Raw genomic sequence first — 23,285 nt, forward strand, 5'->3', positions numbered from 1 at the left:
CCAAATGCTCATTCATCTCCTCCTTAATGATTGATTCCAGCAACCTCCCCAACACAGAGGTCAAGCTACCAGACCGACAGTTTCCTACATTTTGCCTCTCTCCCTTTTTTGAATAGGGGCGTCACATTAGCATGTTTCCAGAATCCCAGGAATTTTGAAATATCACAATCAACGCTGCCACCTCTTAGGGTGCCGGCCATCAGATCCCGGGGACTTAGTTGCCTCTAATCCCACCAGTTTATTCAATACCTTCTCCCTAGTGATGGTTATTGCACCAAGTTCCTCTGCATTAACCACAGTTTTTGGAAAATCTTCATTATTCTCTACTGCGAAGACAGAGGCACAATATTGGTTCAATGCCTCCGCCATCTCTGTGTTCTCCATTAATACCTCACCAGTATTGTCCTCTAAAGGACCAACATTTACTTCAGCTATTCTCTTCCTCTTTATATACTTGTAGAAGCTTTTCGTCGCTGTGTTTGTTTTCTGCTCGTTTCTTTTCATAGTTCATCTTAGCTCTTTTGAGTTTACTTTTAGTAACCTTTTGCTGAACTTTAAGGTTCTCCCAATCCTCCAGCTTGCCACTATCTTTTGCAGTTTGGTACGCCCTAGTTTTTGCCTTTATGTCCTCTTTGACTTCCTTGTCTCGCCATGGAACGTTTCACTCCCTTTTCCAGTTCCTCTTCCACTCAGGAATACACTTAAATTGAAAGGTATTCAATATCTCCCTGAACATCTTCCAATATTTCTTAACTATCCTGCCCTCAATTATCCATGCCTGGTTTACTTGGGCCTCACAAAATTGTCCTCAACAGTATTGTCCTGTACAGTATTGTCCTTACTGTATTGTCCCAAACAGTATTGTTCCATACATTATTGTCCTATAGTACTGTCCTGTACGGCATTGTCCCATACAGTATTGTCCTGTATAGTATTGTCCTGTATAGTATTGTCCTGTACTGTATTGTCCCACACAGTATTGTCCTGTAAGGATTGTCCTGTAAGGATTGCCCTGTACAGTATTGTCCAATACAGTATTACCCTGTACCGTATTGTCCTGTACAGTATTGTCCCGTACAATATTGTCCCGTCCAGTATTGCCCCGTACCGTATTGTCCTATAGTGTTTCCCGTACAATATTGTCCCGTCCAGTATTGCCCCGTACCGTATTGTCCTATAGTGTTTCCCGTACAATATTGTCCCGTCCAGTATTGCCCCGTACCGTATTGCCCTAGTGTTTCCCGTACAGTATTGTCCCATACAGTATTGCCCCATACTGTATTGTCCAATACAGTGTTTCCCATAGAGTATCATCCTGTACAGTATTGTCCCGTACCGTATTGTGTCGTTCAGTATTGTCCTGTTCTGTATTGTCCCGTTCAGTATTATCTCATACATTACTTCCCTTACTGTATTGTCCCCCGCCCTCCCATCTCCAACCCTCGTCCCCCTCCCTCCCATCTCTAACCTTCCCACGCACTCGCACCTTCCTCCTATCCCATCCACCCCTTTCATCCCTGTTGCCTCTCACACAGTAAGAGTTTTAACAAAATCAGGTTAAAGTCCAGCAGGTTATTTGGTAGCAAAATGCCATTAGCTTTCGGAGCGCTGCTCCTTCGTCAGATGGAGTGGATATCTGCTCTCAAACAGGGCATACAGAGACACGTGTGTGCCCTGTTTGAGAGCAGATATCCACTCCATCTGACGAAGGAGCAGCGCTCCGAAAGCTAATGGCATTTGCTACCAAATAAACCTGCTGGACTTTAACCTGGTGTTGTTAAAACTCTTACTGTGTTTACCCCAGCCCAACGCCGGCACCTCCACATCATGCCTCTCACAAACACAGCCTTTCATTATTCTGATTAAATTGTCAATACAGAAAGCAGCCGTTTGCAGAGAAATACTGCTCTCTGAAGGATAAGGCTGGCAGCAATTCATAAAACCTCTTAAGCTGAGGGATTGCGAGGCTATTCTGTCATGTCGAAGAGACGAGGTCGGAGGTGACATGAAACAGCAGATTCAGCTCTGAACATTCTCTCTTGGTGTTTTAACTGTACTGGAGCAGCTTCCTCCTCCGGACCTCACTAGTAACTGCTGCAGCTGATAATTGTTCTGTGGGCGCAGGGAGGAGGACAGGGGGGTGGGAGGGGGGCTGGTTGTCAGCTGGGTTTATTTGGCACGGAGAATGGGAACGACAGCCACCCGATGATGTCCGTCCCCAGCTCAGGGAGAGCCGTGAACACCGCGGCTCCTCTCAACTGCTGATCTGCAGTTTGTGCGAAACCTCAGCGCTTCCTTCTTCAGAAAGGATGATGCCCCCGACTTCACCAGCAAGCGTGTAGCCAGCTGCAGTCTGTGGAAATGCGGAAACATTTCTGGAGATGGAGCGTAACATCAGCGCAAGGTGTCGGAGAGGAGGAACGAGACGTTGAGCGGGAGAAGAAATGGGCTGAGCTATTTCAGCAATTCGATACTAATAAGGATGGGCATGTGGATATGACAGAGCTGGGAGAAGGGCTAAGATCGATGGGCCTCTTAATAAGGGCTGACACTGAGAAGGCAGAGTATATTTCATTTCATGTTCTATTCTTCCTCGTGGCATGTAAACACAGAATGTACCCCATCTTCCACCCCTCTGTCTGGGAACACAGTTAGAATCCTGTTCACTGACAGCCTCAGTTACTGGAATTTGATAGTCAGCAGGGGAAAGTAAAGACCTCCGCACAACAGGTAAATCCAGTCGATAGGGTTAGAGGTACCAGTCTAGATACGAGACACAGCCCCTGCCGTCAATACCTCATCTTCCAACCTTCACAAACCAGAGTTCACCCAAATCCCGGAACTAAACTGACACTCCTGTTCACCATCACCCTGTTTCACTGACACTAACCCCTGTTCACCATAGCCCTGTCTCACTGACACTAACCCCTGTTCACCATAGCCCTGTCTCACTGACACTAACTTCTGTTCACCATCACTCTCTCTGACACTGACTCCTGTTCACCCTCACCCTCTCTCACTGACACTAACTCCTGTTCACCCTCACCCTGTCTCACTGACACTAACTCCTGTTCACCATCACCCTGTCTCACTGACACTAACTCCTGTTCACCATCACCCTCTCTCACTGACACTAACTCCTGTTCACCATCACCCTGTCTCACTGACACTAACTCCTGTTCACCCTCACCCAGTCTCACTGACACTAACTCCTGTTCACCATCGCCCCATCACACTGACACTAACTCCTGTTCACCATCACCCTGTCTCACTGACACTAACTCCTGTTCACCCTCACCCAATCTCACTGACACTAACTCCTGTTCACCATCGCCCCATCACACTGACACTAACTCCTGTTCACCCTCACCCTGTCTCACTGACACTAACTCCTGTTCACCCTCACCCTCTCTCACTGACACTAACTCCTGTTCACCCTCACCCTCTCTCACTGACACTAACTCCTGTTCACCCTCACCCTGTCTCACTGACACTAACTCCTGTTCACCCTCACCCTCTCTCACTGACACTAACTCCTGTTCACCCTCACCCTCTCTCACTGACACTAACTCCTGTTCACCCTCACCCTCTCTCACTGACACTAACTCCTGTTCACCATCGCCCTGTCTCACTGACACTAATTCCTGTTCACCCTCACCCTGTCTCACTGACACTAACTCCTGTTCACCATCGCCCTGTCTCACTGACACTAACTCCTGTTCACCCTCACCCAGTCTCACTGACACTAACTCCTGTTCACCATCGCCCTGTCTCACTGACACTAACTCCTGTTCACCCTCACCCTGTCTCACTGACACTAACTCCTGTTCACCCTCACCCTGTCTCACTGACACTAACTCCTGTTCACCATCACCCTGTCTCACTGACACTAACTCCTGTTCAGCATCGTCCTGTCTCACTGACACTAATTCCTGTTCACCATCACCCTGTTTCACTGACACTAACTCCTGTTCACCATCGCCCTGTCTCACTGACACTAATTCCTGTTCACCATCGCCCTGTCTCACTGACACTAACTCCTGTTCACCATCGCCCTGTCTCACTGACACTAATTCCTGTTCACCATCGCCCTGTCTCACTGACACTAACTCCTGTTCACCCTCACCCAGTCTCACTGACACTAACTCCTGTTCAGCATCGTCCTGTCTCACTGACACTAATTCCTGTTCACCATCACCCTGTTTCACTGACACTAACTCCTGTTCACCATCGCCCTGTCTCATTGACACTAATTCCTGTTCACCATCGCCCTGTCTCACTGACACTAATTCCTGTTCACCATCGCTCTGTCTCACTGACACTAACTCCTGTTCACCATCACCCTGTCTCACTGACACTAACTCCTGTTCACCATCACCCTGTCTCACTGACACTAACTCCTGTTCACCATCACCCTGTCTCACTGACACTAACTCCTGTTCACCATCACCCTGTCTCACTGACACTAATTCCTGTTCACCATCACCCTGTCTCACTGACACTAACTCCTGTTCACCATCACCCTGTCTCACTGACATTAACTCCTGTTCACCCTCACCCTGTCTCACTGACACTAACTCCTGTTCACCATCACCCGGTCTCACTGACACTAACTCCTGTTCACCCTCACCGTGTCTCACTGACACTAACTCCTGTTCACCCTCACCCTGTCTCACTGACACTAATTCCTGTTCACCATCGCCCAGTCTCACTGACACTAACACCTGTTCACCATCACCGTCTCAAAGAACAAAGAAAATTACAGCACAGGAACAGGCCCTTTGACCCTCCAAGCCTGCACCGACCATGCTGCCCGACTGAACTAAAACCCTCTACCCTTCCAGGGACCATATTCCTCTATTCCCATCCGATTCATCTATTTGTCAAGACGCCCCTTAAAAGTCACTGTCATATCTGCTTCCACTACCTCCCCCGGCAGTGAGTTCCAGGCATCCATCACCCTCTATGTAAAAAACTTGCCTTGTGCATCTCCTTTAAACCTTGCCCCTTAAACCTATTAATTTACTCTTCCACCTTGGGAAAAAGCTTCTATCCACTCTGTCCATGCCTCTCATAATCTTGTAGACTTGTATCAGGGCTCCCCTGAACCTCCGTCGCTCCAGTGAGAACGAACCAAGTTTCTCCAACCTTTCCTCATAGCTAATGCCCTCCATCCCAGGCAACATCCTGGTAAATCTTTTCTGAACCCTCTCCAAAGCCTCCACATCTTCTGGTAGTGTGGTGACCAGAATTGAACACTATATTCCAAGTGCGGCCTAAGGGTCTATAAAGCTGCAACATGACTTGCCAATTTTTAAACTCAATACCCTGGCCGATGAAGCCAAGCATGCCGTATGCTTTCTTGACGACCTTCTCTACCTGCATTGCTACTTTCAGTGACCTGTGTACCTGTACACCCAGATCCCTCTGCCTATCAATACTCCTAAGGGTTCTGCCATTTACTGTATATTTCCTATCTGCATTAGACCTTCCAAAATGCATTCCCTCACATTTGTCCAGATTAAACTCCATCTGCCATCTCTCTGCCCAAGTCTCCAACCGATCTATATCCTGCTGTATCCTCTGATGGTCCTCATCGCTATCTGCAAATCCACCAACCTTTGTGTCGTCCGCAAACTTACTGATCAAACCAGTTACATTTTCCTCCAAATCATTTATATATATTACAAACAGCAAAGATCCCAGCACTGATCCCCGAGGAATGCCACTTGTCACAGCCCTCCATTCAGAAACGCATCCTTCCACTGCTATCCTCTGTCTTCTATGACCGAGCCAGTTCTGTATCCACCTTGCCAGCTCGGCTCTGATCCCATGTGACTTCACCTTCTATCATAGAAATCATAGAAACCCTACAGTGCAGAAGGAGGCCATTCGGCCCATCGAGTCTGCACCGACCACAATCCCACCCAGGCCCTACCCCCACATATTTTACCCGCTAATCCCTCTAACCTACACATCCCAGGACACTAAGGGCAATTTTTTAACATGGCCAATCAACCTAACCCGCACATCTTTGGACTGTGAGAGGAAACCGGAGCACCCGGAGGAAACCCACGCAGACACGAGGAGAATGTGCAAACTCCACACAGACAGTGACCCGAGCCGGGAATCGAACCCAGGACCCTGGAGCTGTGAAGCAGCAGTGCTAACCACTGTGCTACCGTTCTGCACCAGTCTGCCATGAGGGACCTTGTCAAAGGCCTTACTGAAGTCCACGTCGACAACATCCACTGCCCTACCCTCATCAATCATCTTCATCGCTTCCCCGAAAAAAGGACACTGACACTAACTCCAGTTCACCCTCACTGTGTTCTCGAACCTACAGTGAATACTGCTCTGGTAGTTTTGCCTCAATGATCTCATCCTCCCTCTTCCAGCCCGTCTCTGCAATTCTTGCCTCCTGCACATCCCCTGATGCCTGTCGCTCTGTTATTGGAAGCCGTGTCTTCAGCTGCCTGGTCCCTGAGCTCAGGAAATTCCTCCTCCCCGCTACCTTCTCCTCTTCCGTGTCCTCATTTCAAACCTCCCCTTTGACCCAGATTTTGGTCACTGTATTTGCTCATGTGTCTCGGTGTCAGACTAACACTCGTGTGATGCACCTTGTGATATTTGGCTGTGTTAAAGATGCTGTTTCGGTGCCAGATCCTGTTGCTGGAGCCTCAGCTCTGCTCACACTGAGCTCTGGACACGGTCTGGATGCTGCAGAGGGGAGTGTATATCATACCTGTGCTGTATTACTGACCTCTCAACTCTCTCAGATCCGACCTGCCAACGGATAAACAACACAGACAAGACAGTGAAGTAATCCCTTTGAGGATAGTATTTTGCTGAGGTCCTTACTGTGGGTATTAACCTGGCTGACTCTGAATCGAACTCCTTGCCCTTAAGAGCTGGGAGCAGCATTAACAGCAAATGAGATTTGTCTGAGCGTAAAAGCACAATTCACTGTTTAATTTCCAAATACGTGGTTAAATGGGTGAAACCCACACTCTCAGAGCAGAAAAGGCGGCACGGTGGCACAGTGGCTAATACTGCTGCCTCACAACTCCAGTGACCCAGGTCACTGTCTGTGCGGAGTTTGCACATTCTCTCCGTGTCTGCATGGGTTTCCTCCGGGTGTTCTGGTTTCCTCCCACACTCCAAAGATGCGCGGGTTTGGTTGATTGTCCCTTAGTGTCAGGGGGATTAGCAGGGTAAATGTGTGGGGTTACAGGAATAGGGCCTGGGTGGGATTGTGGTCGGTGCAGACTCGATGGGCCGAATGGCCGCCTTCTGTGCTGTAGGGATTCTATAGTAACTGCCAGTGAGTGAATGAGTGGTTTTCATAGAGGCTGTGGGGAGAATTGTCACATCTCTGTGCTCACACCCTGTCACACTGACTCGTGTCAAACACTCTCACCACGGGAGGAGCTTTCTCGCCTGGCTCGAGGTGTTAACTTTGCCCTCGATACTCGGCCCTCCCGGCCTATTTCCCCAGGGGGTCTGTCGCAGGGGGGTGGGGGGGGGGGGGTTTTAGACAGTGAATGTTAGGGACTGTCCACCCTGTGGATCACCTGTCCAGGTCCAGCCACACACTTTTCAAAGTGGCTCTGTGGGGTTAAGGGGGAGGGTGAGGATAAGCGGTGGGTATCAGTGTGGCTTGTCCGATGTGAGAGAGATGCAGATCCCGTTCTCATCTCAGCAGCAGCATGGCGGTCACCAGTGAGATGGAGATCTGGAGTTGAGATTGTAACTGCTGGGGTAAACAGCAGTCACGAGGCGCACTCAGTGTATTCACTTTAATCTTCCAGTCACAAGGTTGTGAGTTCAAGTCCCACCAAAAAGACTTGAGCACAAATTCCAGCCAACACTCGCAGTGTGGTAGAGAGAGAATGCCGCACTGTCAGAGGGTCAGTACTGAGGGAGTACCGCACTGTCAGAGGGTCAGTGCTGAGGGAGTGCCGCACTGTCAGAGGGTCAGTACTGAGGGAGTGCCGCACTGTCAGAGGGTCAGGGCTGAGGGAGTGCCGCACTGTCAGAGGGTCAGTACTGAGGGAGTGCCGCACTGTCAGAGGGTCAGTGCTGAGGGAGTGCCGCACTGTCAGAGGGTCAGTGCTGAGGAAGTGCTGCACTGTCAGAGGGTCAGTGCTGAGGGAGTGCCGCACTGTCAGAGGGTCAGTACTGAGGGAGTGCCGCACTGTCAGAGGGTCAGTGCTGAGGGAGTGCTGCACTGTCAGAGGGTCAGTACTGAGGGAGTGCTGCACTGTCAGAGGGTGCGTACTGAGGGAGTGCCGCACTGTCAGAGGGTCAGTACTGAGGGTGTGCTGCACTGTCAGAGGGTCAGTACTGAGGGACTGCTGCACTGTCAGAGGGTCAGTATTGAGGGAATGCTGCACTGTCAGAGTGTCAGTACTGAGGGAGTGCCGCACTGTCAGAGGGTCAGTACTGAGGGAGCGCCGCACTGTCAGAGGGTCAGTGCTGAGAGAGCGCTGCACTGTCAGAGGGTCAACACTGAGAAAGTGCTTCACTGTCAGAGGGTCAGTACTGAGGGAGCGCCGCACTGTCAGAGGGTCAGTACTGAGGGAGTGCCGCACTGTCAGAGGGTCAACACTGAGAAAGTGCTTCACTGTCAGAGGGTCAGTACTGAGGGAGTGCCGCACTGTGAGAGGGTCAGTACTGAGGGAGTGCCGCACTGTCAGAGGGTCAGTACTGAGGGAGTGCTGAACTGTCACAGGGTCAGTACTGAGGGAGTGCCGCATTGTCAGAGGGTCAGTACTGAGGGAGTGCCGCACTGTCAGAGGGTCAGTACTGAGGGAGTGCCGCACTGTCAGAGGGTCAGTACTGAGGGAGTGCCGCACTGTCAGAGGGTCAGTATTGAGGGTGAGCTGCACTGTCAGAGCGTCAGTACTGAGGGAGTGCCACAATGTCAGAGGGTCAGTACTGAGGGAGTGCTGCACTGTCAGAGGGTCAGTACTGAGGGAGGGCCGCACTGTCAGAGGGTCAGTGCTGAGAGAGTGCCGCACTGTCAGAGGGTCAGTGCTGAGGGAGTGCTGCACTGTCAGAGGGTCAGTACTGAGGGAGTGCTGCACTGTCAGTGGGTCAGTACTGAGGGAGTGCTGCACTGTCAGAGGGTCAGTGCTGAGGGAGTGCCGCATTGTCAGAGGGTCAGTGCTGAGGGTGTGCCGCACTGTCAGAGGGTCAGTACTGAGGGAGTGCCGCATTGTCAGAGGGTCAGTGCTGAGGGAGTGCCGCACTGTCAGAGGGTCAGTACTGAGGGAGTGCCGCACTGTCAGAGGGTCAATACTGAGGGAGTGCCGCATTGTCAGAGGGTCAGTGCTGAGGGAGTGCCGCACTGTCAGAGGGTCAGTACTGAGGGAGTGCCGCACTGTCAGAGGGTCAGTACTGAGGGAGTGCCACATTGTCAGAGGGTCAGTGCTGAGGGAGTGCCGCACTGTCAGAGGGTCAGTACTGATGGAGTGCTGCACTGTCAGAGGGTCAGTACTGAGGGAGTGCTGCACTGTCAGAGGGTCAGTGCTGAAGGAGTGCTGCATTGTCAGACAGACAGATTAACCGGAGTATAACACTCAGTACTGACCCTCTGACAGTGCGGCACTCCCTCAGTACTGACCCTCGGGTGACAGTGTGGCGCTCCCTCAGTACTGACCCTCTGACAGTGCAGCACTTTCTCAGTACTGACCCTCTGACAGTGTGGCACTCGCTCAGTCCTGACCCTCTGACAGTGTGGCACTCCCTCAGTACTGACCCTCTGACAGTGCGGCGCTCCCTCAGTACTGACCCTCGGGTGACAGTGTGGCACTCCCTCAGTACTGACCCTCGGGTGACAGTGTGGCACTCCCTTAGTCATGCACTCTTGGTCTGTGTTATTATCCTCTTGACAACAGTCAGTCTCAGAGTTGTGAGACTTGCTCCTGAGTGTAAAGCAGCAAACAATCTGCTTGCACTCGGAGTGATCCTGGATGGGAGGCAATGTGCTGAGCTGTCAAAGCGAGAGGGCAGTAAGTGTCTGAAGGAAGCTGATGTCGATGATCCAAGTTGATCCAGTTATTAGAGAGATTGGCAAAGTGACAGCAGTGAGGATGGGAATCACTTTACAGCCACTTTTATTTTAGCTCTGACCACTCACTAACTGAATGCTAACAATGTGTGCAGCCTGCCCTGAATGCTTGTTGATATCTTTAAATGTCAGGGGATGCGATGGGCAGTGCGAGGGTCTGTCCCATAAGACGGGCTGGCGGTATAACTGTGGTCCATCAGGGAACAGCAGTGAGTGGTCAGTGACACCCGTGCCAACAGGTGCCCAGTTACAGGAGAGAAACTCACTTTCCAAACAGCTCCCATCCAACTTAGCTTGGACTGCAGTGATTGGCTGCAATGCATAAATTGTTTTGTGCACAGCAAGATCCCACAAGAAGTGTGTGAATTCTCTGTTCTGGGGACAACTTGCCTTGGGTCAGGAGCAAAGGAGAGGAAATTCCCACTCTGCTCTTTAGGCCTGGAGTTACATATGCCACCCCCTCCTCACTCCTTATTCCCCTTCTCCCCCTCCCCTTACTCTCCCCACACTGTCCTCCCCTGCTCACCCCCACTGCCCCCACCCCGATCTCTCCCGTGATCTCCCCCACAGTCCCCCCTCTCCCAGGTCACTCTCCCCCCCCCCCCCCCCCCCATCTCCTCACATTCCCCCCTCTCCTTCGATCTCCAACATTCTCCCTCTCCATCCAGCCTCTCCACCCTCCCCAACACTCTGCTCTCTCACACCTTACTTCCTCTCTCTCCTCCTGCTATCTCTCACCTTCTCCCCACCCTCCCCTCATGCTCTGCCCTCCTCCTCATTCCCCACTCTCTCCCCCAATCTCAGGCTGTCCTGCAGTAGGACAATGGAAATGATTGTCACATTCCTCCCAGTGTTGGGTGCTCTGATCAATCACAGGATTCATTTAGAAGCCCCCTGCATTACAGCAGGTCCAGAGACTGTGGGTGGAGGTGGGGAGTTGACACAGACCATCTCTCACTGGTTACTCTTCCTGTCCACCCCCATTGCAGGGAAAATAAAATGCTCCTGTGTGCGGGAGACCTTGGAGTTGGAGTAAATGGGGTGCAAGATCCTACCTCGAGGATACACCTGAACTCAGGCTATCACTGGGGGATCAGCAATGGGAGACATCACAATCCTGCAGTGCAGTGAGGCTGCTCCAGCGCCTTGCTGGGGGCTGATGCTGAGACTCTGTGTCAATGCCTTTCCTGTGCAAACTGGCAATGAGCTAACGGGGCTCGAGACCATCACTTGGGAGTAAGGCACTGGGGGCTGGTTTCTCTCTGTCCTGCTCACACTCTGTCCCTCTCCCTTTGACTTTCTTTTCATTGCCTGTCTCCATAGCTCAGCAAGCACTGGCCAAAACCGTAGGCAGCCAGACACCTCTCCTGAGTGCTGGGGTAAACCAATCCCATTGTCAGAAAGGAGGCTCCTCCCGTCAACTATGATAGCCATCATGTGGAGATGCCAGCGTTGGACTGGGGTGGGTACAGTAAGAGGTCTCACAACACCAGGTTCAAGTCCAACAGGTTTATTTGGAATCACGAGCTTTCGGAGCGCTGCTCCTTCATCAGGTGAGTGGCTGATGAAGGAGCGACACAGGACTTGGACCTGTTGGGCAGTGGGGTGAGCAGGGGAGAGCAAAGAGTGGGGGAGAAGGGGAATAAGGAGTGAGGAGGGGGTGGTATATGTAACTCCAGGCCTAAAGAGCAGAGTGGGAATTTCCTCTCCTTTGCTCCTGACCCAAGGCAAGTTGTCCCCAGAACACTGTCAACCAGTAAGTAGTTGACACTTCTTACTGTGTCAACTATGAAATGAGGATCAAACAGACTGATGTCCTTCTGAAGGGAGAATGCACTGTCCATTATAAATCACGTAAGAAGTCTCACAACACCAGGTTAAAGTCCAACAGGTTTATTTGGTGTTGTGAGACTTCTTACTGTGTTTACCCCAGTCCAATGCCGGCATCTCCACATCATTATAAATAAGGCAGGGGCTCCCTCAGGTGGCTTCTGCAGTGATGGCAGTGTCTGTTTGGGAAATGAGCTCCAGGAACAAGAATCTCATCTTCATAATTTGCTTCTTGTTCCAGCAATTATTCATAGAATCACAGAATTCCGACAATGCAAGAGGCCATTGAGCCCATCAAGTCCACACCAGCTCTCTGACATCTTAACCAGGCCCATGCCACTCCCTATCCCCGTAACCCCACGCATTTACCCCACGAATCCCTCTCTGCTACACATCTTGGGACACTAAGGAGGAAATGTAGCATGGCCAATCCCCCTGTAAGACCATAACATATAGGAGCAGAACGAGGCCACTCGGCCCATCGAGTCTGCTCCGCCATTCAATCATGGCTGATATTTTTCTCATCCCTATTTTCCTACACATCGTGGGACACTGAGGGGGAAATTTAGCATGGCCAATCCCCCGAACCTGCACATCTTTCAGTCAGTGACTTCCTCTGAAGAACAGCGACTGTTTCTATGTCTGAAGTTCAATTAAATGTTGAAAGCCTGAAATGGAAGCAGCAAATGTTGTGGATTTCTGATCTTCAGAGAGGACAGATTCATGGCTCGGAGTCAGAAATGGAATCTTTTACAACGTACAGGGCAAACTGAGAAATGTACTGACAACGTATCCCAGCGAGGGGAGTAAAGAGGCTGCAGAAAGACATGCACACACGGCCCGGCTATCGGGAGAGAGTGAAGCTGATCAAAGGATATTGGAGACAATGAGAGTAACAGATGGATCAATGGAAGGGAGAGACGTCCTGCTGCTAGTGGCTCAGACAATGGGGAGCTTCCGGGAGAGCTCGAACAGAATCGAAATCAAGATTGGTTCGAATTGCGACAGGAGGCAAAAGCAGAGAGGCCACAGTGCAAAGGGGCAAAGCAGCAATGGTCAGACTGAATACAGAAGGTGCAGTCTGGAGAGCTGGTCTCCCACTCTGTGCTCAGTGTTTTTGCTGTTGTAAAGGCTGCACTCTGAGCAGAGCCTCGGAGAATATACAACAGATTGCTGTGGCACAGCGGGTGTGGCACTGGACAAAGCTGTGGGAAAAGCAGAATGAGGGCGGTTCCAATTAATGAGGGGAAATCTCCGGGGTAAAGGGGTAGGGATTGAGGGAATGACAGCCGCGCTGGTGTGAATGTCTTGTCCTCTCTGGGAACTGAACAATAGGCAGAGCCTGCCAGAGAGAACATTCAGTCTGTGAAGAATCACAGGGCAACATTCAGACTTTGGGTAAAATACCAAAAAGCAGTATCAGCTGTCAACACACATGTCCAAAAGGAGAGAAAAGTGAGGTTTATTTCTGTTTTACTTTGGAGCAGATTCGCTGCAGGGATCAGGTCAGAGAAACACAACATGAATTCGTCTCCAACAGATTTCTGGTTATAATTAGAGCAGTTCAGTGAAGGGTAATTTTAGCATTATTCTGAAAGGACACCAGTTAAACCCAGCACCAACGTACCAATAATACATCATAACTTTGTTCGAAAGCCCAGTGCAACAACACAGGAAATTTACAGGCCTTTACGTTACCCATAAATAGAGTCAGTGAGTGACCCTAACCACAACACCGGGTCAGTGAGTGACCCTAACCACAACACCGGGTCAGTGAGTGACCCTAACCACAGCACCGGGTCAGTGAGTGACCCTAACCACAGCACCGGGTCAGTGAGTGACCCTAACCACAGCACCGGGTCAGTGAGTGACCCTAACCACAGCACCGGGTCAGTGAGTGACCCTAACCACAGCACCGGGTCAGTGAGTGACCCTAACCACAGCACCGGGTCAGTGAGTGACCCTAACCACAGCACCGGGTCAGTGAGTTCCCCTAACCACAGCACCGGGTCAGTGTCTAACTGCCATGTCCATATTCTCACATTTACTACACCTCAATCTAACTCACTCAATGCTAAACACTCTGGGCCAGTGATGGGCAACCTGCAGCCCAGGGGCCACATGCGGCCCACAAGACATTTTGTTGACTGTTGCCCGTGTGCAGAGTTGCCACATTCTGCTGGTTTCCATCGTGTAGCCTTTTTTCCTGCCGGTATGACTGAAGCGATACGCAAGGAAAGCAAGGGCAAGTGAGGCACGTGCTGATTGCTCACAGCACTGACTGTGAGAGCTGTGCGCTCCCTCTGCGTCCAATCAAACATCAATATTTCTTTAATTTTTACCATTTGAAATTGATGAGATTTTTGTGACGGTATAAATGATTCAGCATTTTCTATCGCTGGTTATGAAATATTTGGCGTGTGTCAAATGTATTTATTCATGGGGGTCACACTGAGTGAACAAGCCTGATTTCAACAGAATATGCTGGAAGATCTCAGCAGGTCTGACAACATCTGCGGAGAGGGAATAGAGGCAATGCTTCGAGACTGGATGACCCTTCTTCAGGGAGCTCTGACGAAGGGTCATCCAGTCTCGACACGTTGGCTCTATTTTCTCTCCGCAGATGCTGTCAGACCTGCTGAGATCTTCCAGCATTTTCTGTTTGTTTCAGATTCCAGCATCCGTAGTATTTTGCTTTTAAGCCCGATTTCAATCTTGTGGCCCACTGAGATGAAGGAGGGCCAGTCATGCGGCCCACTCACTGGCCCAGGTTTCCCGTCACTGCTGAGGTCTCCCTCTGTGATCAGAATAATACACCATCCTCATTTCTTTCCTTTCCCTCCCTGAATCTTCCAGGAAATCCTGCGAGCTGGGGACACCAACCAGGATGGACAGTTGGACCTGGAGGAGTTTACTGAGTATCTGCGGCAACATGAGAAAAAGCTCAAGCTGATGTTTAAGAGACTTGACCAGAACAATGATGGTATTTACAACCTTAACTCCTTCCTCGAGAGCTGTTGGTTTCACCCCAATTCTTCCCCCTGCAACTGTTTCCTTTTCAGCTATTTATTCAATTCCACTTTAGAAGTTGTTACTGAAGCTGCTTTTACACAAACCCTTGGACAGCATGGTGGCACAGTGGTTAGCACTGCTGCCTCACAGCGCCAGGGGCCCGGGTTCGATTCCCGGCTTGGGTCACTCTCTGTGCGGAGTCTGCACATTCTCCCCGTGTCTACGTGGGTTTCCTCCGGGTGCTCTGGTTTCCTCCCACAGTCTGAAAGACGTGCTGCATTGGCCGTGCTAAATTCTCCCTCAGTGTACCCAAACAGGCACCGGAGTGTAGCAACTGGGGGATTTTCACAGTAACTTCATTGCAGTGTTAATGTAAGCCTATTTGTGACAATAATAAACAAACTTTAAACTTTTGTTGGAAAATTCATTGTTGGGTCACTGCTCAGTGGCAGCACTCGCTGCCTCTTCCCTGGAGGTGCTGTGGGCTTTCCTCTGGCCGCTGCGGTCTGTGTGCTATCAGCAGGGCCACAGTGCCGTCACACACGGAGTCCCAGTGACCAGGAAGGAAGAGCCAAATCAGGATGGTGATTGGAATGGTGGGATTCACTGCTCCTGTCCTAATAGAAGGCGTGGGTTTGGAAGGTGCTGTCGAAGGAGTCCAGGCGAGTTGCTGCAGTGCATCTTGTTGATGGTACACCCTGCTGTGCCTCAGTGATGAAGGGAAGTGGGATTCAGGCCAGTGAGTGATGAGAATTTTAATTCCAAGCATTATTAGGTCAGAATGGGCCTCAGAGATAAAAGAACAGTCACTGCTTCCAGATTAACGGTTCAGCAGGTTAAAGAGCAGAGCCTCGGGCCAGGTAGGTCAGTGCTTCATCCGACAAAGAGTGCTCGGTTCTTTGAAGAGACTTAAAATTAGGGTAAAATTTCTGATCCGGTCTAACGGTGACGCTAAGATGGGGGGGATCTGTTCCAGTCTCCCACGTTCCGACCTTCAAACACAATGTATATTGGAGACGGACACACGGATTGTGAAGTTCAGAGAGACAGAGCAGATTCCACCACAGGATGATCACTGTCCCTGACATTGTTTGGCCTAATTCCAGTCTCTCGACTGTTGTCTCTTTTTTTTGGATCAGGTCAGATCGATGCCTATGAAATTCAGAACACGCTGTCCAGCCTCGGGATCACTGTCACACTGCAACAAGCAGAGAGGATCTTGCGGAGGTGAGACACCGTGTGCGAGTGAAAGCAAATTCCTCACCCACCCAGCATGCTGTTGCTCCCTCAGCACTGACCCCCTGACAATGCGGCACTCCCTCAGTACTGACCCTCTGACAGTGCGGCACTCCCTCAGTACTGACCCTCTGACAGTGCGGCACTCCTTCAGTACTGACCCTCTGACAGTGCAATATTCCCTCAGTACTGGCCCCCTGACAATGCAGCACTCCCTCAGTACTGACCCTCTGACAGTGCAGCGCTCCCTCAGCACTGACCCTCTGAAAGTGAAGCGCTCCCTCAGTACTGACCCTTTGACAGTGCAGTAGTCCCTCAGTACTGACCCTCTGACAGTGCTGCACTCCCTCAGGACTGACCCTCTGACAGTGCAGCACTCCCTCAGCACTGACACTCGGACAGTGCAGCACTCAGTACTGACCCCCTGAAAGTACGGTGCTCCTTCAGCACTGACACTCTGACAGTGCAGCACTCCTCAGCGCTGACCCTCTGACAGTGCGGCACTCCCTCAGCACTGAGCCTCTGACAGTGCGGCACTCCCTCAGCACTGAGCCTCTGACAGTGCGGCACTCCCTCAGTACTGATCCTCTGACAGTGCAGCACTCCCTCAGTACTGATCACTGGCAGTGCAGCAGTCCCTCAGCTGTCCATCTCCCTCTCAGCCTGGGGTGTCCCAGGAGTGGGGACTGAGAGCAGGTAGTTGTCTATCTCCGTCAGCTTGCAGAGGAATCTGAAGGTGCTGGGGTTGAAGGAAGCTTGGGGGTGTTGCAGGGGGTGGGAGATTGTGATCGGGTGATAAGGAGAAGCGTGCAGAGACAGTGACGCTGGGATTCACATCGATTCTCTTCTGTCCTCACACAGCATGGACACAGACGGCACAATCACGGTGGACTGGAATGAATTTCGAGACCACTTCATCTTTAATCCGTTAACCAACATGGAGGAGATTGTTGAACACTGGAAACATTCAACAGTGAGTGCATCTGCAGTACTGACAGTCACACAAAGCAGGCACATCCAGTCCAGTGTGGGTTTACCGATCAGGAAAGGATTGACAGGCTGGATTACTTTTCTCTCGGAGAAAAGGCAGCTGAGGGGTGACCTCAGAGAGTTTTGTTTATAATTCTAGAGTTTCCTCTCGTAGGGAAGAGCAGAACAAGGCCATCAACAGTCACCACGAAATCCAACAGGGAAATGAGAAGAAATTTCTTCATCCAGAGAGAGGCGAGAATGTGGAATTCGCTCAGCTCACACGGGGAGTGGCTGAGGTGAAGACTTTGGAAAGATTTCAGGGGAATCGGGACAAGTACGTAGGGTAAGGGAATGGCGGGTTTGGATGAGAGATGAGGAAACAGGAGGAGGCTCGAGCGGGGTGCAGAGAGGGGCTGGATTTCCCACTCCATGGGCAGAATTTAACCGGCACCTCCTTCCATTTCGTACGATCCCCCCCCCGGGGCCCACGGAGAATGCCATTCTCCGAGCCTCGCCCCCGGAATCGGGGCGGATGTGCCGGTAAAATCCCGGCCCATGTCTTTGAATATTCCCGATCCACCGCCACCAGCTTTCGGCTCTCCCGTGCTCGGGTCAGAGCGACTCTGACATTCGGATCATTCTAAAGGTGGAGTTTCTGTTGGTTCAATGGATCAATCGGTGAGATTAGAAAGAGTGAGCGCTGCTGTCAGGCAGGAGAGCACTGGCTCTACGCTGCCTGCTTCTAGCCTTCCCTATCCTCAGGAGACAGGGGCAAGGGCAGGGAGAGCCTGCTTACTGTATCTGGCCTAACAAGCAAACATTTTATTGGCTAATCACAGAGGTTGACAGTCCATCCTGTGTTTTGATTGGTGTGAGGACATAAAGGGTGGGGGGTGGGGAAGCAGATGATTAGAAATCAGCATCTTGACCCAGGTTTTAATACTGAGGGAGCCTTCACTTCAATGGCTCTGGGTGGGGCGCTGGCACTGTGCTAGTGTATGGGGGCAGATAGGTCTAAAGACTGCCTCCGGATGTTGCCTCAGTGGAACCACAGGGCATGATGATGCTGTCGAATGGGGATAAATTCGGTGCCGAATGAACAAAATAGTTTCCCCTGGGATCCATGGAGGCTGTCGCTATTGATGTATTCAACTTTCCTTCAGAAATCTATATTTTGCAACCCAGTATATGAATAACTCGGATCTGGTGTGCGGTGAGTATGGTATGTTGGGGAGGAACAAGTCCCTGGTTCCCAAAACCCTCCACCGCTGCTGCTTTTCCTCACTTCATGTCAGGGTCTGTTGTGGACTCGCTGATAGAGATCTACTACCCGGCGATTGGACATTAACATGACAACCAGGAGGGTGAAAGGTAAACGAGGTGGTCTCTGGTCTTTGTTTGTCCAGTAATCACTCATGTTCCTTGGCTGCACAGTGGTTAGCACTGCTGCCTCACGTCAGGGACCCGGGTTCAATTCCAGCCTAGGGTCACTGTCTGTGCAGAGTTTGCACATTCTCCCCGTGTCCACATAGGTTTCCTCCGGGTGCTCCGGTTTCCTCCCACAGTCCAAAGATGTGCGGGTTAGGTTGACTGGCTGTGCAAAATTGCCCCTTCGTGTCAGGGGGGACTAGCAGGGTAAATATGTGGGGTTATGGGGATACGGCCTGACTGGGATTGTTGTCGGGCTCAATGGGCTGAATGGCCTCCTTCTGCACTGTGCGAGTTCTATGATTCTCTTGTAGATGAAGCATTTCGGCCCAGCCACACGTACAGTTCAAATCCTCCTTTGTTCAGAGGATTGGCTGAGATTCCCAGTCCTGGTCAATCCGCAATGATCCCTCCACTGAAAGGTGACAAGCCAGGGCATGTCTGTCCCTGGTGAGCTGCTCACACGTAATGGAGACTATTACAGAGACGGGAAGAGGTCACTCAGCTCAAGTCCAGTCTGCCATTCAATGAGATGATGGTTTGTATTTCACGTCCTCACCCTGTCTTCCATGGCTTTGTTACCAAACAAACATCCGTCCATTTCAGTTTGGTCACTTCTGTCTGACCCCAGCGCTGGGGGAAGGAGTTCCAGATTTCAAACGGACTCGGCATTCTGTTCTTTGGGTGGAACTGCGGAGTATTCCCTGGCAGCTTCAGGAAATTTCAAATCAGGAGGTGCCTCGCTTCAAACTCTGCTTCTCTTGCTTGCAGTTCATGGATATCGGCGAGTCGATCACCATCGTTGATGAGTTCTCAGAGACGGAGAGGAAGAGTGGATCATGGTGGAGGCAGCTATTGGCTGGAGCTATGGCAGGCGCAGTGTCCCGCACCTGTACTGCCCCCCTGGACAGACTCAAAATCTACATGCAGGTAAAGTACAGACACGGACTCGAACACTGAACAGACAGTGACTCTGGAGGGCACTGAGGACACTGAACTGACACCAGTGAGGGTGACTGGTATCTGGTGATCAGGATGGGGTGATCAATCAGGATCTGGTGATCAGGATGGAGTGATCAATCAGGATCTGGTGATCAGGATGGAGTGACTAATCGGGATCTGGTGATCAGGGTGGAGTGATCAATCAGAATCTGGTGATCAGGATGAAGTGATCAATCAGGATCTGGTGATCGGGATGGAGTGACCAATCGGGATCTGGTGATCAGGGTGGAGTGATCAATCAGAATCTGGTGATCAGGGTGGAGTGATCAATCAGGATCTGGTGACTGGGATGGGGTGAACGGGATCTGGTGATCAGGGTGGTGTGATCGGGATCTGGTGATCAGGATGGTGTGATCGGGATCTGGTGATCAGGATGGGGTGATCTAGTCCCTTGTCTTTCTTCTCCCTGTGTAAAAACACTTGACAACCCCTGTGTGTGTGCAGGACAGAATGAGTAACTCACTATCCGTGTCCACCACATTAGACCCCACTCCTCCCAGCATCGGGACATGTTTAACCTCACTGGTGAAGATTGCTTGTTCCTCTCCTCTTCAGGTCTTTGCTGCCAAGCAGAAGTTAAACCTGATGGGTGTGTGGATGATGATGGTGCGAGAAGGAGGCTACCTGTCACTCTGGCGGGGTAATGGAGTCAATGTCCTGAAAATTACTCCTGAAACAGGCATCAAGTTTATGGCTTACGAACAGGTACTGGGGATGGGACAGGGACATGCCCAGTGATTCCACCTCAAGGAGAACCTTGCAGATATTGTTCGGTCCATAAGTGCAATCCAAAATATGATAAATCGTGGCGATTGTTCATTTTGGGCTCGCTGTCTCCTCAATCCTTCCTCCAGGCATTCTTGGAGTGGTCGCTTTGACTCAGCATACAATCGCACGTCAGAGTCAGAGAGGTGTGGCTTCCAGTCCCTCTCCAGAGAACTGAGCACTGCCCCAGCGCAGCACGGGCAAAAGGCCATTCAGTCCATCAAGTGTGTGCTCCATATGAGCCTCCTCCAACTCAGCTGCTAAACATTGCCGATGACACCAAGACACCAGTAGGAAATTAAGTTGTCAGGAGGAGGCAGAGAGTTTGCAGAGGGGTATAGACAGGTTACGTGAGTGGGTAAGGCTTTACAAGATGGAGAATAGTGTGGATAAACGTGAACTTGCCCACACTGGGCAGGAAGAAGAGAAAATCAGCCTCTTGTTGAAATGAAGAGCAATGGAGAGAACTCTGGTACAGAGGGATCTGGGTGTTCTGGTCCATTAATTACTAAAAGTTCGTATGCAGTTACAGCAAATGATTAGGAAGGCAAATTCCTAAGAATGTTGTTGTTTATTGCAGGGGAGATGGAATCTGGGGAAGTTTTACTGCAGCTGTCCAGGGCCTTGATGAGCTCACATCTGTAGTATTGTGTGCAGTTTTGGTCTCCTTATTTGAAAAAAGATACAAGTGTATTTGATGCAGCGCAGAGAAGTTTCACTCAACTGATTCCTGGAAAGAAGGACTTATCCTGCAAAGAAAGGTCGAACAGGTTGGGCCTTTACCCACTGGAGTTCAGAAGAATCGGGGGTGATCTTACTGAAACATTATAAGATCCTGAGAGGACTTGACAGGGTGGATGACAGGAGGATGTTTTTACTTATAGGGGAGATGAATATTTAAGAATAAGAGGTCTCCCTTTTAAGACTGAGGTGAGGGGGATCTTATAGAAACATATAAAATTATGAAGGGAATCGATAAGATAGAAGTAGGGAGGTTGTTTCCACTGGTGGGTAAAACTAGAACTAGGGGGCATAGCCTCAAAATAAGGAGGAACAGATTTAGGACGGAGTTGAGGAGGAACTTCTTCACACAAAGGGTTGTGAATCTGTGGAATTCCCTGCCCAGTGAAGCAGTTGAGGCTACCTCATTGAATATTTTTAAGACAAAGGTAGATAGATTTTTGAACGGTAAAGGAATTAAGGGTGATGGTGAGCGGGTGGGTAAGTGGAGCTGAGTCCACGAAAAGATCAGCCATGATCTTATTGAATAGCGGAGCAGGCTCGAGGGGCCAGATGGCCTACTCCTGCTCCTAGTTCTTATGTTTAAATCTTTCTCTCAGATGGTGGTTTATCTGTGGAATTCTCTCCCCCAGAGAGTAGTGGAGGCTGAGTCATTGAATGTATTGAAGGCAAAGTTAGATTTTTGATCACTGTCATGACAATAGAGTTATAGTGGACTCCAGTATTAGATATAATCCGGTCCATTCTGTACTTCATGGGGTTGCCTGACCTGGGGTGGACATGTTAGCATGGGTTGTAACAAGACTGCAGATGCCTTGCAGTTGTGTCTTCATGGGATGAAAGTGTGTTATTAATAAAGTTAGTTGACAGCAACGGTGTTAGTCATCCTGCATCATAAAAACAAGACGATAGGCAAAGGAGTCATTGGGGGCAGACAGGGAAGTGGAGTTCAGACCACAGCCACATCAGCCATGATTATTATCAGCGTTCCCTGCCTGGCTTCCCATTTCTGCCAATCTGACTGGGAATTCTGTCACCCTCAAAAGATGTCACTGAAATTGGGAGGGAGGGGAGAGGGGAGCCGGCCTCTGTTGCCCCTTAATGTGATGATGTTGTGAGGAGTTCCCACTCAAAGTGTCTGCCCCTGATAAACTGCAAAACATAGCAAGGCAGAGAGGAGGAAGTGACCCATTCCCTCCACTGCTGAATGTGGTCCGTTTCACACCGGCCAATAGCCCTCCACTGGGGCTGATGGTGAAGAGAGAATACTGACAGGCCTGCCTGAACCTCTCCTCTGTCAACACTCTCACTGTCCACATTGGGAGTTATTTGAACCCAGGGTATCAGCAGTAAAATGCTTTCTCTTCCATTGCTGAGGACACTGAGGCTGACTGAATGAGCCTGTTGTTAAATGATTCACAACGGCAAACGCCACACAGGCCAGAGACTGAACTCAGGATCATTACAGCATTTGCCCAAACGCCCAGGCAATCTCAAAGTGGACAAACACATCTGCTGCACTATCAATCGAGCCGAGACTAGTTGTGAGCAAGACAAATAGGCTTTTATTGGCAAGAACTTGGAGCCATCCCTGTCGGTGATCTGGTCTGAACTGAGAGCAAGGGGGGGGGAGGAGCCACCGCTTTTATACCCAGACCAGGGGGAGGAGACTTGGGCAGAACCGACAGGGATGTGCCACATATACAGGTAACAGGTAACAAATAACAGTGGTTTACCACAACATCACTTTCTGTTCAGTTACTACACTGCCCGTTCTACAGTGTTCAGTATTACTGGGCCGAACTGTGATCCCAGGATATTAGTGACCTGTCAGTGTCAACAGTCTCTCTCGGTGGCGACCACTCCTGCCTCCAAGTCGGAAGGTCATGGAACCTGAACACAGAACTGCATGATCAAGGGAGTGCCACACTGTCAGAGGGTCAGTACTGAGGGAGTGCCGCACTGTCAGAGGGTCAGTACTGAGGGAGTGCCACACTGTCAGAGGGTCAGTACTGAGGGAGTGCCGCACTGTCAGAGGGTCAGTACTGAGGGAGTGCCACACTGTCAGAGGGTCAGTACTGAGGGAGTGCCACACTGTCAGAGGGTCAGTACTGAGGGAGTGCCACACTGTCAGAGGGTCAGTACTGAGGGAGTGCCGCACTGTCAGAGGGTCAGTACTGAGGGAGTGCCGCACTGTCGGAGGGTCAGTACTGAGGGAGTGCCT

At 50.6% G+C, this 23,285-nt stretch overlaps 1 protein-coding gene across 1 annotated transcript in view; it reads left to right on the top strand.

Annotated features, from left to right (window-relative positions):
* The first annotated feature begins 1,963 nt into the window (after positions 1-1,963).
* LOC144507740 (mitochondrial adenyl nucleotide antiporter SLC25A24-like) overlaps positions 1,964-23,285 on the top strand; it is a 36,648-nt gene continuing 15,326 nt past the window's right edge. Inside the window, exons 1-6 of the mRNA XM_078235002.1 lie at positions 1,964-2,559; positions 14,762-14,888; positions 16,057-16,144; positions 17,015-17,126; positions 19,325-19,483; positions 20,111-20,260. Of these exons, the coding sequence (XP_078091128.1) occupies positions 2,362-2,559; positions 14,762-14,888; positions 16,057-16,144; positions 17,015-17,126; positions 19,325-19,483; positions 20,111-20,260 (834 nt within the window). The 5' untranslated portion in view covers positions 1,964-2,361. The remainder of the gene's footprint in view (positions 2,560-14,761; positions 14,889-16,056; positions 16,145-17,014; positions 17,127-19,324; positions 19,484-20,110; positions 20,261-23,285) is intronic.

This window comes from Mustelus asterias, chromosome 19 (assembly GCF_964213995.1).
Source record: "Mustelus asterias chromosome 19, sMusAst1.hap1.1, whole genome shotgun sequence".
NCBI classification, from domain to species: domain Eukaryota; kingdom Metazoa; phylum Chordata; class Chondrichthyes; order Carcharhiniformes; family Triakidae; genus Mustelus; species Mustelus asterias.